This window comes from Motacilla alba, chromosome 24 (genome assembly GCF_015832195.1).
Source record: "Motacilla alba alba isolate MOTALB_02 chromosome 24, Motacilla_alba_V1.0_pri, whole genome shotgun sequence".
In the NCBI taxonomy this organism is placed as follows: Eukaryota; Metazoa; Chordata; class Aves; order Passeriformes; family Motacillidae; genus Motacilla; species Motacilla alba.
In genome coordinates, this window is record NC_052039.1 from 5,581,036 (window position 1) to 5,594,436 (window position 13,401).

General features: G+C 56.8%; 1 protein-coding gene across 1 annotated transcript; it reads left to right on the forward strand.

Moving 5' to 3' along the window:
* Nucleotides 1-1,657: 1,657 nt before the first annotated feature.
* Nucleotides 1,658-11,504, forward strand: COLCA2 (colorectal cancer associated 2). Its single transcript, XM_038161233.1, has 7 exons — nucleotides 1,658-1,690; nucleotides 4,490-4,572; nucleotides 7,100-7,246; nucleotides 7,868-7,937; nucleotides 8,799-8,865; nucleotides 10,213-10,439; nucleotides 10,890-11,504. Exons 1-7 carry the CDS (start codon nucleotides 1,658-1,660, stop codon nucleotides 11,211-11,213), a joined length of 951 nt encoding a protein of 316 aa, XP_038017161.1. The 3' UTR covers nucleotides 11,214-11,504.
* Nucleotides 11,505-13,401: the final 1,897 nt, after the last annotated feature.

Genomic DNA, 13,401 nt, shown 5'->3' on the forward strand with positions numbered 1-13,401 from the left:
CCCTTTGGGCATTCCCAGGGATAGATATTCCATTGCCTCCAGGACAGCCTTTTGTTCCTAAGCGTTTTCCTTGCCTTCTCTCCCCGTTTCCCTGCAGAGAGAGCCCTGGGAGCAGCCCTCACCCGAGAGCCTCGGCCAGCCTGACAGCGCCTGCTCAGAGCCCCTGCAGGCGCTCCCTGCCACCTCCAGCTGCCTCTCCCTGCCCGAACCCGGAGCTGCTTCCCCGTTCCGAGGCTCAGGTTGGACCCCAACCCTCCCTGGAGCCCAGCCCTACCCTCTGCACCCCCTTGAAGACGCCCACTACTCCCCCAGCTACGCGGCCACCTCGCCCTACAGCTTGTCCCCGTTCATGGCCGCGGGCAGCGAGCCCTCCAGGATGAGCCACCTGTGCCCTGAGCAGCCCTCAGAGCCACCACACCTCCCCGAGCACTCTGCCTGGGCCAAAGAGGACGGAAGTGCCCTCTGGGGGACTTATGAAGGCAGGAGAACTTACTGAGCAGACAGAAGAGCTGGAGGAAAGAAAACCAGACCGTTATAAAGCAAATTTTACTCTCCTTCCTAAAACTGCTCCTTCAAGCGTGATGCTTGGTGCTCTGGTTAGAAACACAATCACTGGACACACCACATTTAGCTCAGGGTGCTGCCTTCTGATGCCTCCAGAAAGGGATTTCTCCCAGCCCCATAAGTAAAATACTCAGCCTGAAAAACCTCTGTGCTCTGCAGGTCTTCCCTTCCAACAAGGATCCCTCCTCAGGGGGCTGTTCCAGCCTAAATGGTCTGGGGGCTCTGTAGGGTGTGGGCACTGCCCTGCCTGCTGACCCGTGCCCGAGGAAGCCTCGCCACCCCTTCAGGGCACCAAAAGCTGACACCCCTTTTGCTCTGAATGAGCACACAGCAGATCCACAGCCACCTGGTGGGCTGCTCGGGGGGCATCCAGGTGGGCTGGCAGTGCCAACGGGACTGGTGGCTATCTCTGGGGGCATCCAGGTGGGCTGGCAGTGCCCATGGGACCGGTATCCAGCCCCTGGGGCACCCAGGTGGGCTGGCAGTGCCAACGGGACCGGTATCCAGCCCCGGGGCATCCAGATGGGCTGGCAGTGCCCATGGGGGGGACTGGTATCCAGCCCCAGAGGCACCCAGGTGGGCTGGCAGTGCCAGCAGCACAGGTAGCCAGCCTCGGGGGCACCCAGGTGGGCTGGCAGTGCCCATGGGACAAATATCCAGCCCCGGGGGCACCCAGGTGGGCTGGCAGTGCCAGCAGCACAGGTATCCAGCCCCAGGGGCACCCAGGTGGGCTGGCAGTGCCCATGGGACCAATATCCAGCCCCAGGGGCACCCAGGTGGGCTGGCAGTGCCCATGGGACCAATATCCAGCCTCAGGGGCACCCAGGTGGGCTGGCAGTGCCCATGGGACCGGTATCCAGCCCCGGGGGCACCCAGGTGGGCTGGCAGTGCCAGTAGCCCCGGTAGCCAGCCCCGGGGGCACCCAGGTGGGCTGGCAGTGCCCATGGGACCGGTATCCAGCCCTGGGTGCATCCAGGTGGGCTGGCAGTGCCAGCAGCACAGGTAGCCAGCCCCGGGGGCACCCAGGTGGGCTGGCAGTGCCAGCAGCACAGGTAGCCAGCCTCGGGGGCATCCAGGTGGGCTGGCAGTGCCCATGGAACCGGTAGCCAGCCCCGAGGGCACCCAGGTGGGCTGGCAGTGCCAGCAGCCCCGGTAGCCAGCCCCGTGGCCACTAGAGGTAGCTCTGCACCCACGAACGCCGCCGTGGAGCCCTCCCGGAGCAGCACGTCCTGCTCTGTCCCCCTTTGGCCCGGCTCGCCCCCAGCAGCAGCAGCAGGCTCTGGAGCCTTCCAGCCCCAGGGAATGTGTGGGGAGGAGGCACTTTAAATGGATGAGGTTCTTTCAACCCCTCCTCGCCTTTCCTCCTCAAATCCTGGGGCATTCGAAGCTTTCCCAGCCCCTTCCACTCCCACGGGTGGCAGCTGTGGAGCCTCTGCCCAGCCAGACCTGTTCCCCCCTCACCTCAGTGTGTGCAGCTCTCCTGGCCCAAACCTGAGCTGTCCCCCCTCACCTCAGGGTGTGTGCAGCTCTCCTGGCCCAAACCTGAGCTGTTCCCCCCTCACCTCAGGGTTTGCAGCTCTCCTGGCCCAAACCTGAGCTGTTCCCCCCTCACCTCAGGGTGTGTGCAGCTCTCCTGGCCCAAACCTGAGCTGTCCCCCCTCACCTCAGGGTGTGTGCAGCTCTCCTGGCCCAAACCTGAGCTGTTCCTCCATCACCTCAGGTGTGTGCAGCTCTCCTGGCCCAAACCTGAGCTGTTCCTCCATCACCTCAGGGTGTGTGCAGCTCTCCTGGCCCAAACCTGAGCTGTTCCTCCCTCACCTCAGGGTGTGTGCAGCTCTCCTGGCCCAAACCTGAGCTGTTCCTCCATCACCTCAGGGTTTGCAGCTCTCCTGGCCCAAACCTGAGCTGTTCCCCCCTCACCTCAGGGTGTGTGCAGCTCTCCTGACCCAAACCTGAGCTGTTCCTCCATCACCTCAGGGTTTGCAGCTCTCCTGGCCCACACCCAGCCCTGCTGCCCCGAACCTGAGCCCAGCTTGAGCCTTTTCCACTCTGCAGCTGACAGCACTGCTGGGCTGAGCCCCAGTGCCCATCTGAACAGGGCCACCAGGCCAGGGTGGCTGTGCTGCCCTCAGGCCCTGGGGGAGAAGCAGGGACAGGGTTTTGAGCTGACTTTAAGGTGTTGGACTCTGCATTCAGCAGGGTTTGCCTCATCCTGGAGAGGCTCTGCAGCCCAGGCCCTGCAGGAGCAGCCAGAGCTGCCCTTCCATCCTGCTCAGTTCTCAGCCTGTAGAGTGCCAGTGGCTGGAAAATGTTAAATTTGTCACCTGTGGAGGTGTCACAGCCAGGCTGAGCCCCAGTGCCCATCTGAGCTGCTCCTTCTGCCAGGGGCTGAAGGCCAGGCCCTGAACCAGGCCAGGGCGGCTGTGCTGCCCTCAGACCCTGGGGGAGAAGCAGGGACAGGGTTTGAGCTGATTTTAAGGGGTTTGACCCACTCAGGCATTCACTCCTAACCCAAGCAGGGTTTTCATCATCCTGGAAAGGCTCTGCAGCCCAGGAACAGCCAGAACTCTGCTGCCTCGTGGTTCCTGAGGGCATCCAGCTCCCCCAGGCTGGAGCTGGGCAGCCTGCAGGCTCTGCTCTCTGCTTTCAGGGGTAAACAACCATCACGCCAGCTCCCTGCAGCCTGCACCCACCCACAGCAGCGCCAGGAGGGAGCAGCTCCACTAAGGGAAGGGTTTCAGATCCCAAATTCCTCAGTGAGACCCCCTCCCTGCCCTGCAGAGCCCATTCCTTTGTGCTCGGGGCAGGTGGGCTCCTCTCCTGGTGGGACGTGTCCCTATAAAGCTGTCCCAGGCAAGGCTTGGCCTACCAGGAGCTGCAGGGGCACATTTCAGAGCCAGGAATGGCCTCCCTCCCTGCAGAAATCAAGTGTTATTTGTTCAACTTAAAGGGAAAAAAAAAAAAAAAGGATTCGGCTGTGACGACAGCCAGCCTGAGCTGCTGGTAGATGATTAACAGCCTGGCCTGCTCTCTGCCTCACTCCCTGCCCGTGGCTGAGGCTGTGGTCCCCAGGGAAAAGCTTAAAGGCAGGCTAAAAACCCAGTTCCAGCTCTGCTGGGAAGGGGTGGTCACCCCAAAAGTCTGAGCCACACGCTGAACCCCACAGCTGCAGCTCCCAGGGCAGGCCAGCACTGAGCCTTGTGGGGAAAAGGCCGATTTGTGCAGCGCAGGCAAAGAGCCTGAACTGGGGGAAAGCACAAATAAACTCCAGCGTGAGCCCAGCATCCAGGCAGAGGGAGGGAATGCTGGGGGGAGAAGTGGGGCTCAGGTAACTTCAGCCACCTGGGTGCCCAGGGCACCCTCTTTGTTAGGCCACACCTGCTCGCTGCCATTTTGGCCCCAAAACCTCAGAATTTGGCCTTAAAACGTGAAAAAATGCGCAAAAAACAAGTGGGGCCCTTGCAGAGTGCTCAGTGCAGGTAGCAAATGAAATATGAGAGGGCTGGAGGCCAGCCTGTGCATCTGAGGGGAAAACACCGAGCTGCTTTGGAGGCATCTGCTTCATTCTGGGAAAGATGGATAAAACCCTGCAAATGTCCCAAAAGCAAAGGGTGGGGAGGGCGACCCCAGCAAATCCTATTCCCCCAGAGCCTCTGCTAGATGGGGATGTGCTCGGTTTCACCAAAAGATAGCCCATTTTGTGGAGCCTTTGAATATTCAAATTGAAAGTATCGCGCAATCATTGATTGTCAAATCATTGGTTTCTAGAGGTTTTAAATACTTGGCATTAGGAGAGAAAAACTCAAACTTATACCCGTAGGGATAAAACAATAATATTGTCGGGATCCACCTGCCATTGCCACCAGGCAGGCAGGTCCCTTCACCCCCAAATTTCAAGCCTGACTCCTCTTGCCCCCTTGGCCAGCTTGTGGGGCCGGGGCCGGGGCCACCCCTGCTGCTGCACCGGGCACCTGGCGAGGCGCTGCCCGCTCCGGCTCGGCATGTCCGGTAAGCCCCGCTCTGTCCCCCCGCCGGCCCCCGCACCCCGCTTTGGGGCCGTTTCGGGGTTCGCCGGGGTCACTCCGCCGGCGAGGCGATGCCGCCTGCCAAGGCAGGAGGGAGCGGGGAGGGCGGGGAGGAGGGAGGGAGGAGGCACGGCAGGATCGGCTGCTGCCCGCCGGGTGCCAGCGCGGCCGGCTCGGGACGGGGCTCCGCGGGCACCGCCGGCCACCGAGCGGGGCTTCTGCCGGGCCGGCTGCGCTGCCACCCCCGCCCGGGGGGGCACAGGGGACCCCGCACATCTGTGTGCCCACCCCGCGCCTCTGGGTGCCTTCTCTGCATCTGTGCCCACCCCACACCTCTGGGTGCCTTCTCTGCATCTGTGCCCTCCCTGCATCGCTGTGTGCCCACCCTGCACCTCTGTGCCCTCCCTGCACCTCTGGGTGCCTTCTCTGCATGTGTGCCCACCCCGCACCTCTGGGTGCTTTCTCTGCATCTGTGCCCTCCCTGCACCCCTGGGTGCCCACCCTGCACCTCTGTGCCCTCCCTGCACCTCTGGGTGCCCACCCTGCACCTCTAGGTGCCTTCTATGCATCTGTGCCCTCCCTGCATCTCTGGGTGCTTTCTCTGCATCCCTGGGTGCCCACCCTGCACCTCTGTGCCCTCCCTGCACCTCTGGGTGCTTTCTCTGCATCTGTGCTCCCCCTGCATCCCTGGGTGCCCACCCCACATCCCTGGGTGCCCACCCTGCACATCTGTGCCCTCCCTACATCTCGCTGTGCCCACCCTGCGCACTCTGCCCCAGCCACGCTGCCCCTGAATCCCACCCCCACTCCCCGACCCCGAATCCACCCCCTGTCCTCGTCAGCCTACTCCCAGCCCACCCTCAGCAGCCTTTCCCTCCATGCCCAGCACCATCACTGTGCCCCTGGACCCCCAGCCCCATCACCCTGCTCCTTGACCCCTAGAACCCTCACTCTGCCCCTTTACTCCCCAACCCACTCTGGCCATCCTCCTCCCTGACCCCCAGTCCATCACCCTGCCCTCGACCCCAACCCCACCCTGTCCTTGCCACCCTGCTCCTGATTCCCCACCTGCCCTGCCCACCCTGTGCCCACCTTTGGCCCCAGAGCCATCACTCTGCTCCGTGCCCACCCTGCGCCCACCTTTGGCCCCAGAGCCATCACTCTGCTCCGTGCCCACCCTGTGCCCACCTTTGGCCCCAGAGCCATCACTCTGCTCCGTGCCCACCCTGTGCCCTTGGCCCTCCCACCTCAGAGCCCTCCCCGGCTGCAGGGAGCTCTGCTAACCGGGGTGTTCTCCTTCCATCTCACCCTTCCCTCCCCTCATTTCCCCCAGCTTTCGCTTGTTGAACAGAAACAGAACACCAAAACACGAGATGAATAATCCCCAGCTGGGCCCAGCTCTGCAAACCGCCCCGAGGGCAGCCCTGTCACTCTCTGGAGGGCCCCGGGTGCCTGTCCCAGCTTGTCCTCCCCCAGAGCAGCCCGGGGACGCTGGCAGGGCTGGCAGAGGTTACAGCCCAAGGGGACAGTGGCTGCAGAGCAGGATTCCCTGGCGGTGTGGGCAGACCCTGCAAACCCAGCGTCGTTTCTGTGCCAGGATCTCCTGGCGCTGTGCAGCTGCCTTGGAGAAGGAGTTCCGTGCCCAGAGGTGGCACTGGAAGGCCGGGTTTAGCTCTGGCACAGCTCTTCTCCCGCTGGGAGGTTATTTTTGGTGCCTCCTTCAGGGCTGTCTGCTCCCCGCTCTGGCATTTTCTTGAGTGTAGAGACCAGTCTGGGTGTGTTTCCTTTTATTGTGAGATTTCAATTAAAACACCAGCAGAAAGTGAGGACAGGAACAACTGCCAGAGGATCTGAGGGTTTTACCATGACTGCAATAAGTGAAAGTGGTTTTTCAGAAGAAGTAAATTATTTTATCATTTCCTGTCCTAAAAATCCCTCATTAGGTAGTGACTGGGTGTTTGCTGGCTGGTTTTGGCTGGATCAAACACACCCTAAATTCTTGTTTGAAATAAATAGGGGCTGTACATGAGCAGAATAAAGAGATAATCTAGGCTTTGCAAGAAAGCAGCCTTTTTATTCGTGTTTTGTTGAGCTCTCTGAATAACCACCCACATATTTCCATTGTTTTATTCCTGGGCTTCATCTGCCAGATGAAACACTTCCCACATTTATTTTCAGGTCCTGAGAGAGGCAAATATGTCAGGAATTTAAATGAGTCCAACAGCAGCACCAGATGGAGCTTGGTATTGGGAAAGCTGGAAGGGGGGCAGGGGAAGAAGGAGATAGATAAGAATAAACATGTGGTTTTTAAATATTATCAACAGCAAGATTTTCATGAGTGTCTGCTTGTCCCAAGCTGGAATAGCAGGTGTTAAAGAGACCCGTGAGTGTGACTGCAAACAGAGACTAAAAATTTGTTCATGTTAAGCCTAAAACTGTTCTCCACATAGAGCACACCTGAAAACCTGCTGGATTTGCTGTTTGCTCTGAGATTCTCCCTCCCTGCAAAGTGTTTTTCCACAAATTCTTCCAGGAAAGCCCAAGGTGTACCAAGGTGTGAGGGTGAAGATCACAGTCAAGGAGCTGCTGCAGCAGAGGAGAGCGCGACAAGCAGCCACTGGCTCGGCAGTGAGTAAAAATATTGTGCTGTTTGCTTCGTACCTTCTCTTTTAATGGTATTTTTTTTGCCAGGACTGTAATCTCTAGGCCAAAATCTGAGTGTAACAGGCTGGTGAGGATGGGGGAAAGGGACAATCAGTCAGAGTAGCTGCAGCAGGGACCTAAAGGAGGGAGAATCTGAGGAACACAGGGACAAAGCAGAGCTGCTGCTCCAGAAAAGTCACTCCTTCCGGGATGGAAGGCACACCTGGGCAGCCCCATCCGTTCTGGAGGAGGGGCTGGAGCTCTGTACACACACACACACATGTTCACATTCCCTCTCATTCCCTCTTCCAGCCTTTGTGGGATTCCTCCAGCTCCAGCCACTCAGGGGATTTGCATAAAGAGCTTGGCAAATCATTATTTCTTCCTGGTTCATGACATTGCAGCTCTTGGAGCCTTTCAGATTTCAGCTTCTGCGCTTTGTTGCAGCTGATTGCACAAAAATCAGCCTGAGATCCAGGGGCAGAGAGAGGTCTGGGTGAAGAGAATTGTCAGGTTTCGGAAACGCTGGGTCTCTGCTCCCCTGCAGCCCCAACAGCAGCAGCTTCTTCATCACAGCCAGGTGTCCCAGGGCTGCGTGGAACCGGTTTTCACTTCCCACCAGCACTTCACACAAGCCCTGTGGTGCCCACACAGGAAAAAGTGAAAAGTGGCTGTGGGGGAAGTCACCTCGGTGACCTGCACAAGGTATGGCCCGCCCCTAAAGCCCCGAGGCTTTGGGCTGGCAGGATGTGCGCTGAGAAAAGCTCAACCTGGGGACTCCATCTCTGCCTTGTCACGTCTGCACCAGGGACAAAAAGGCACCCTCAGCCCACAAGAGCCACTGTTGAAGGGATTAAAGGCACGGGATGTGCCAGGAAGCTGTTGCCAGGGAAATGAGCTGCTCACTGGAGAGCATCTTGAATAAAGGAAATGAAGTGAAGGGCTGTACGAGTTAAAACTGAGGGAAAAACCCCACCAGCATTGGTACTTGCAGAGTAAAATCCTGGCCCCCAAGCAGCAAAACTCCCGTTGCTTTTGGGGTGGATTTCTTCCTTCCAGCAGCTCAGGTTCCCAGAGGTGGTTGATCTGTCTTGCTTCAGCTTCCAGCATTCCTTAAAAAACGAAGCTGTCCCTTTTCAGGGAGCAGTGCCAGAGCTGCTTCTCAACCGACATCAATCCAGTCTGATGGGACACCTGCGGCGCTCTTTAGTAAATTACTCCTTCCCAGTAATATCCATCCCTAGGAATTCCTCGGGATTCCCTCCACGTTGGAATTCACGCTCCTGGAAATCAACACACGTTAGTTTCAGAGGCAGCTCTGCAGGATCGGGAGTGCAGCAAAAAGAGCCCCTCAGCACGGAGCTGATTCAGGGGCTTCACCCCGGGTGGGTGCTGTGCCCAGCAAAAATCCCATTATGCACATTCATCTAATGCTCTGTCAATGCCAGGGAGGTTTTCCCAGCCACAGCTAGGAGGGAAATAAGGTTTATTTAAAGAGTTTTCTCTGAAATCCAGACTCACCTTGCTCTGTGCTGCCGCTCCTCTCCTTCCCTTCTCTTTGCTCAGGTTCCCTGGGACAGCAGCAGCAGCAGCAGCATCCAGTTTGCAGAGTCTGTGTCTCCGCCTCACCCAGGTTGGTACCAAGCCCATCCACGCGGCCCTTCCCGCCCCATTCCCGATTTTTCCCACAGCCCCGAGCCTTCCCAGCCCTGGTTTGAGGCCGGCAGAGCCCGCGGTGCGGCCGATCAGCCCCTGCAGGGATGCAGGCGAGGAGCTGAGAGCGCTCAGGGCTCTCCTTCCCGAGGTTATCCTTCCCCTTCGGGAAGGGATGTTCATCCCGAGGGAATAGCATCGCCTTCCCCAGGCTGTGGGGGCCACTGGGGGTCAGAGAGCCCTGGAGCCTCTGGCTGGCTCTGTTCTGTCCTCCCTCTCCTGCCAGCATCCACAGGAGTGAGAGAAATACCAGATTTTCAACACCGCCAAGAGTTTCCTCCTCCTGCCTGTGAATATCCAAGGAAAAGGGGGAAGGGGTGAGGGGAGGGGAGGGGCACTTTGGGCTCGCAGATCCTTCAATTATCCCCAGGCAAAGCACAGGGGAAAGGCTGGGCAGGTGTGAGTGCACACATTGCATGGACAAGGAAATTGTTCAATCATCGATAGCTGGGAATCCATTTGCTTATGTTAATAAAGAAACGTGAGACACGCCAAAGCTGACATACCAAAGCCTTTTCAGGCTGGAAGGTCTCCATCAGTTTATGTATTTAGGGTGTTTCTCACTCCCCACAGCCAGCTAAACACTGCCACCTTTGACCCTGCAATGTGCATTTCAGACCTGTGCCCTTCACGTGGACGGGGCTCAAACCGTGTTTGAGCTTGGTGTGAAAAGATAATAATTCTGCAAAGCCAGACCTGCTGGGAGCTTTCCAGAAACTCACCCTTTGGCCAGCACCCCTACGTGGTCACAATGCTGCACCAGCCCTGCCTTGCTCCATTTGTTCTGCTCCTGTCTGGCTGTTTGGAGGATAAAAAAGCAAATTATCCCCCTGTCATCCCCTTTTTCCTGCAGGTGTAGCTGCCCCAGGTCTGGAGATGAGGCAGAGGCACATCTGCCAGGCTGGGAAGCACAAGTCACTGCCTGGCACCTTCTGGGGCTGCAAACAGGGCACAGAAGGGAGGCCAGAGGGTCAAGAGTCTGGGGGAGTTTCCAGCTGGATCCCTGTCCAAAGTGCCTGGGGCCAGAAGAGTTTCCAGCAATTAAAGAGCTTTCTAGCTGAGGGGGCTGCATTCCCTGAGTTATCCACATGCTTTTGAGCATCTCCCTCGTGGTTTCTGCTTCCCTACAAACTTCACCTTGCCCTCGAGAGGCCTGTTTAATGCCTAAATTCACAGGGCAACTGAGCCTAGGAGAGCACTGAAACCTGCCCTTTGTGAGGACAGACGCTGATTAATTTGCTGCTGTCTGCTTTCCTTTCTCTCCTAGAGCCTTTTGAAGCAGAAGCCATCCCTCCTGTGCCCAGCTGCTGCCCGTCCTGGCAGTTTTCCAGCTGCCTGTCCTGTGAGGAAAGCCCTGGATACCTGGAGCAGCTGATCGATTCCTGCCTGCAGGCAGATGCACCCTCTGAGCCAGCCTTCGGTGCCTTCCAGCCATCCCCACACTACACCCCTGACACCTTCCAGCCAGTCCAGCTCTGCTTCAACCAGGGCCTGGTGAGCTTTGGGACCCAGGGGAGCAGCCCCAGCTGTCCCCAAGGGGAGAGGAGTCACCTCCTGGGGCAGAACAGCAGCAATGTGGGAATCCGGCTGCTCCCAGGAGCCTGGGATGCTCATGGGCTCTGAATGCTTTCCCATGGGGAGCCCCAAATAAACTGGGAGAGGCTGCAGGATGGGGAATGTCCCTTCTTTTCCCCTGGGGAGCCCCAAGTAAACTGGGAGAGGCTGCAGGATGGGGGATGTCCCTTCTAGAGGTCCTGCAGATTTTGTGCAAATTGCAGCGCAGCTCCTGCTAGGGATTGTCCCTACTAAACAGAAACTGCCTTTGGGTTTAGACCTCCAGGATCTCCCTGGGCAGCCAGGTGAGAAAGGCAACAGCACAGGAATTCAGGCTGCTGGCCACATTTCCCTGAAATCTCCTTTTTTTTTCCCTTTTTCTCTCTCAAGCTCCAGGCTGCCAGCTCGCCCAGCTCAGCCGACCTGCCCAGCCCGTGGAACTCCAGCTGCTCTCCCCCTCAGCTCTCTCCCCTCACCCCGCTGACCCCCAGCCCACCCTACAGCTGCCCCATGGAGGAGTGGCCCTGCCACCCCCCGTGTCCCCTGCCCAGCCCTGCCTGCTGCTGCACAGCCTGTGGCTCGCAGAGCAGGGACAGCAGGGGCCAGCAGTGCCTCCCCTGTTCCAGCACGGACTGCACGGAATTCCTGCCGCCCCTGGCCGTGGCCGAGGACTTCTTCAGGAGGGACAGGAGCTGCGACATCTGCTACAGCTAATGGGGGCTGTGGTTTCACACATCCACTCTAGCCAAATCAGATTAAATTGCCCATGAACTATGCAAAGTTGTGCTGCCTAACACAGTCCAGTTTATTCTTCACTACTTACACGTTTTTTACACGATGCTGTCACTACATTGATCTACGGTCGGGGGGTTTTGTTGGTGGTCTGGTGGTTTGGTGGGGTTTTTTCCCTGTTTTTTTTTTTCATTGTTGCTGTTTTTGTAAAATAAATCTGAAGCTGCCTTATCAAGCACTTGTTAAACCAGCTCTTTTTGATACAAATAAATCATTCGGTGCAAATGCTGAAGCCTGGTCATTTTTCACGTGCTAAAGGTCGGTGCTTTTCTCTTCTGCTGCTGACCCTGCTCTCACAGAGGTGAGGATGAGATTTTGAGCAGCCTATTCAGTGACACAAAAGCTCTCACTCACCCCTTCCAGCAGATAAAAGGTCCCTCTTTAATCCAGCACCCAGCTTTTCCCAGAGAACCCCATGCATCACCCAGCTCTGAGCTAGAGCTGCAGCTCCCCACCCTCTGCTGTTGGTGACATTTCCCGGTGGTTCTGGCAGAGAAGAAAAGCTGTTTGCCACACCAGGGGTTAGCCCTGGCTCCTCAGAGGTAAAATCCAGAGCCAAACTTCTCAGGCTGCAGCTCAGCACCAGCTTCCCGGGGAGGCAGAGTCTCAGTGAGAGGCTGATGTTATTCAGCAGCCCTTGGTCAGGTTTGGGCTGTTGATAAAAGGTTTTCAGCATGATCAGCTGAACAGCAGCTAAATGATTTAATTTTTTAAAAGGGAAATTGTAATTCCTGAGGATTTCCTGCTGCTGGCATAAACCCAGACCTTCCTAACATTTTGTCTCGCCTCCTCTTGGTGAGGCAAACTCAGTTTCTCAGCTGAGCACCCAGACTGGGAAGAAAGAAAGGAGCATCTCTCCATATTAAATTCCACAAAAAAGAGAAATATGTGAAGAGAAATATGAATTCTACCCAGCTGTTTGCTCACCTCATCCAGACACTTCCACGTTGAACTGAAAACCTTTCCAGTTCCTTTACCTTATGTAAGGTACCAGGGTTTTTTTTTTACCAAAAAATGCTTTAAAAATATTCAAATAATATCTCCCCTTCTCCCCTGATTAATCTCAGCATTGGCCCAAGTAATAAATGCATGAGGTCACATAAATATAGATATTATTATTATTATTATTATATAAATTATAAAGAACTGTAACTTTGCAGCAGTTAAAGGCGTCATCACCCCTGCGCAGGGACACCCCACCAAGTGTCATTTTAGTAGTGCTGGCAGCTGCTTCAGCCCCTGAGGGATATTTTGGGGCACTGAAGGGCTGAAGTTCTGCCCCAGAGCTCAGCCAGTGCCAGCTACTCCTGCCTGCTGCCTCAGGAGCGGGCACGCCTCGAGCCACACGTCAGAACCCCTTATCAGCAACAAGAAAAAGCCAGAAAATAAGGCTGAGGCAAGAAACTGGAGGCTTCTAGAGGAAATGAGGTGCCCACATCCTCCCCATGGCTTGGCAAGGTGGGCATGAGCTTAGCAGAGCCAGGGAGATGCTCTCAGGGAGTGAAAGGGCACCATGAGATGATAAATAAGGGTTTAAGGATGCTCAGTAACACATCTTGCAGCAGCAGCCGAAGCGTGCACAGCAAGGAGGGCAAGTGTTGGAGTCTGACAGGATGTCTCTGACCTCCAGCCGAGGTGGATGTGGAATTCTGACAGGTTATTAGCAATAATTATTAATATCTTGTGGTGTGGATCCTCCCCAGGACTGCTCTGTGCAGGGGCTGGCGTTGTGCCCATCCCTGATCCCACTGCTGGGCACAGCCAGGTAACAACATCAGCCCTAAAACCACCCTAAATCCCATCCCTATCCTCTGATGATGCCTGATCCAGGCAAAAAAAAACCCTCCTCAGTGGAGGAGACAAAGATATTTCCAGCAAAACGTTCCTAAACTCCAAATCCCCCAGGCTGCATCAGCTTCCCTCACAGAAGCAGCTCCATTTCCATCCCTTACAGCTCCTTCCTCGCTCCCTGCTGCTCCTTCTCCAGTGGTTTTGCAATCCCACCGGTGCCAGACTGGAAACACGTTTGAGATGTCCCCACCTCGCTGTCAACAGCCCCAGGGACACGCTCAGGACAAGCAGAAGCTTGCTGGCTGTTGACACAAGGCCT

Excerpts from the sequence above, each read along its gene's own strand:
- COLCA2 (XM_038161233.1), top strand. The coding sequence starts at position 1,658 with ATGGAACCGGTAGCCAGCCCCGAGGGCACCCAG. Across the intron at positions 7,938-8,798 it reads ACCTCGGTGACCTGCACAAG|GTTCCCTGGGACAGCAGCAG; the intron begins GTATGGCCCGCC and ends CTCTTTGCTCAG. Across the intron at positions 10,440-10,889 it reads TCTGCTTCAACCAGGGCCTG|CTCCAGGCTGCCAGCTCGCC; the intron begins GTGAGCTTTGGG and ends TTCTCTCTCAAG.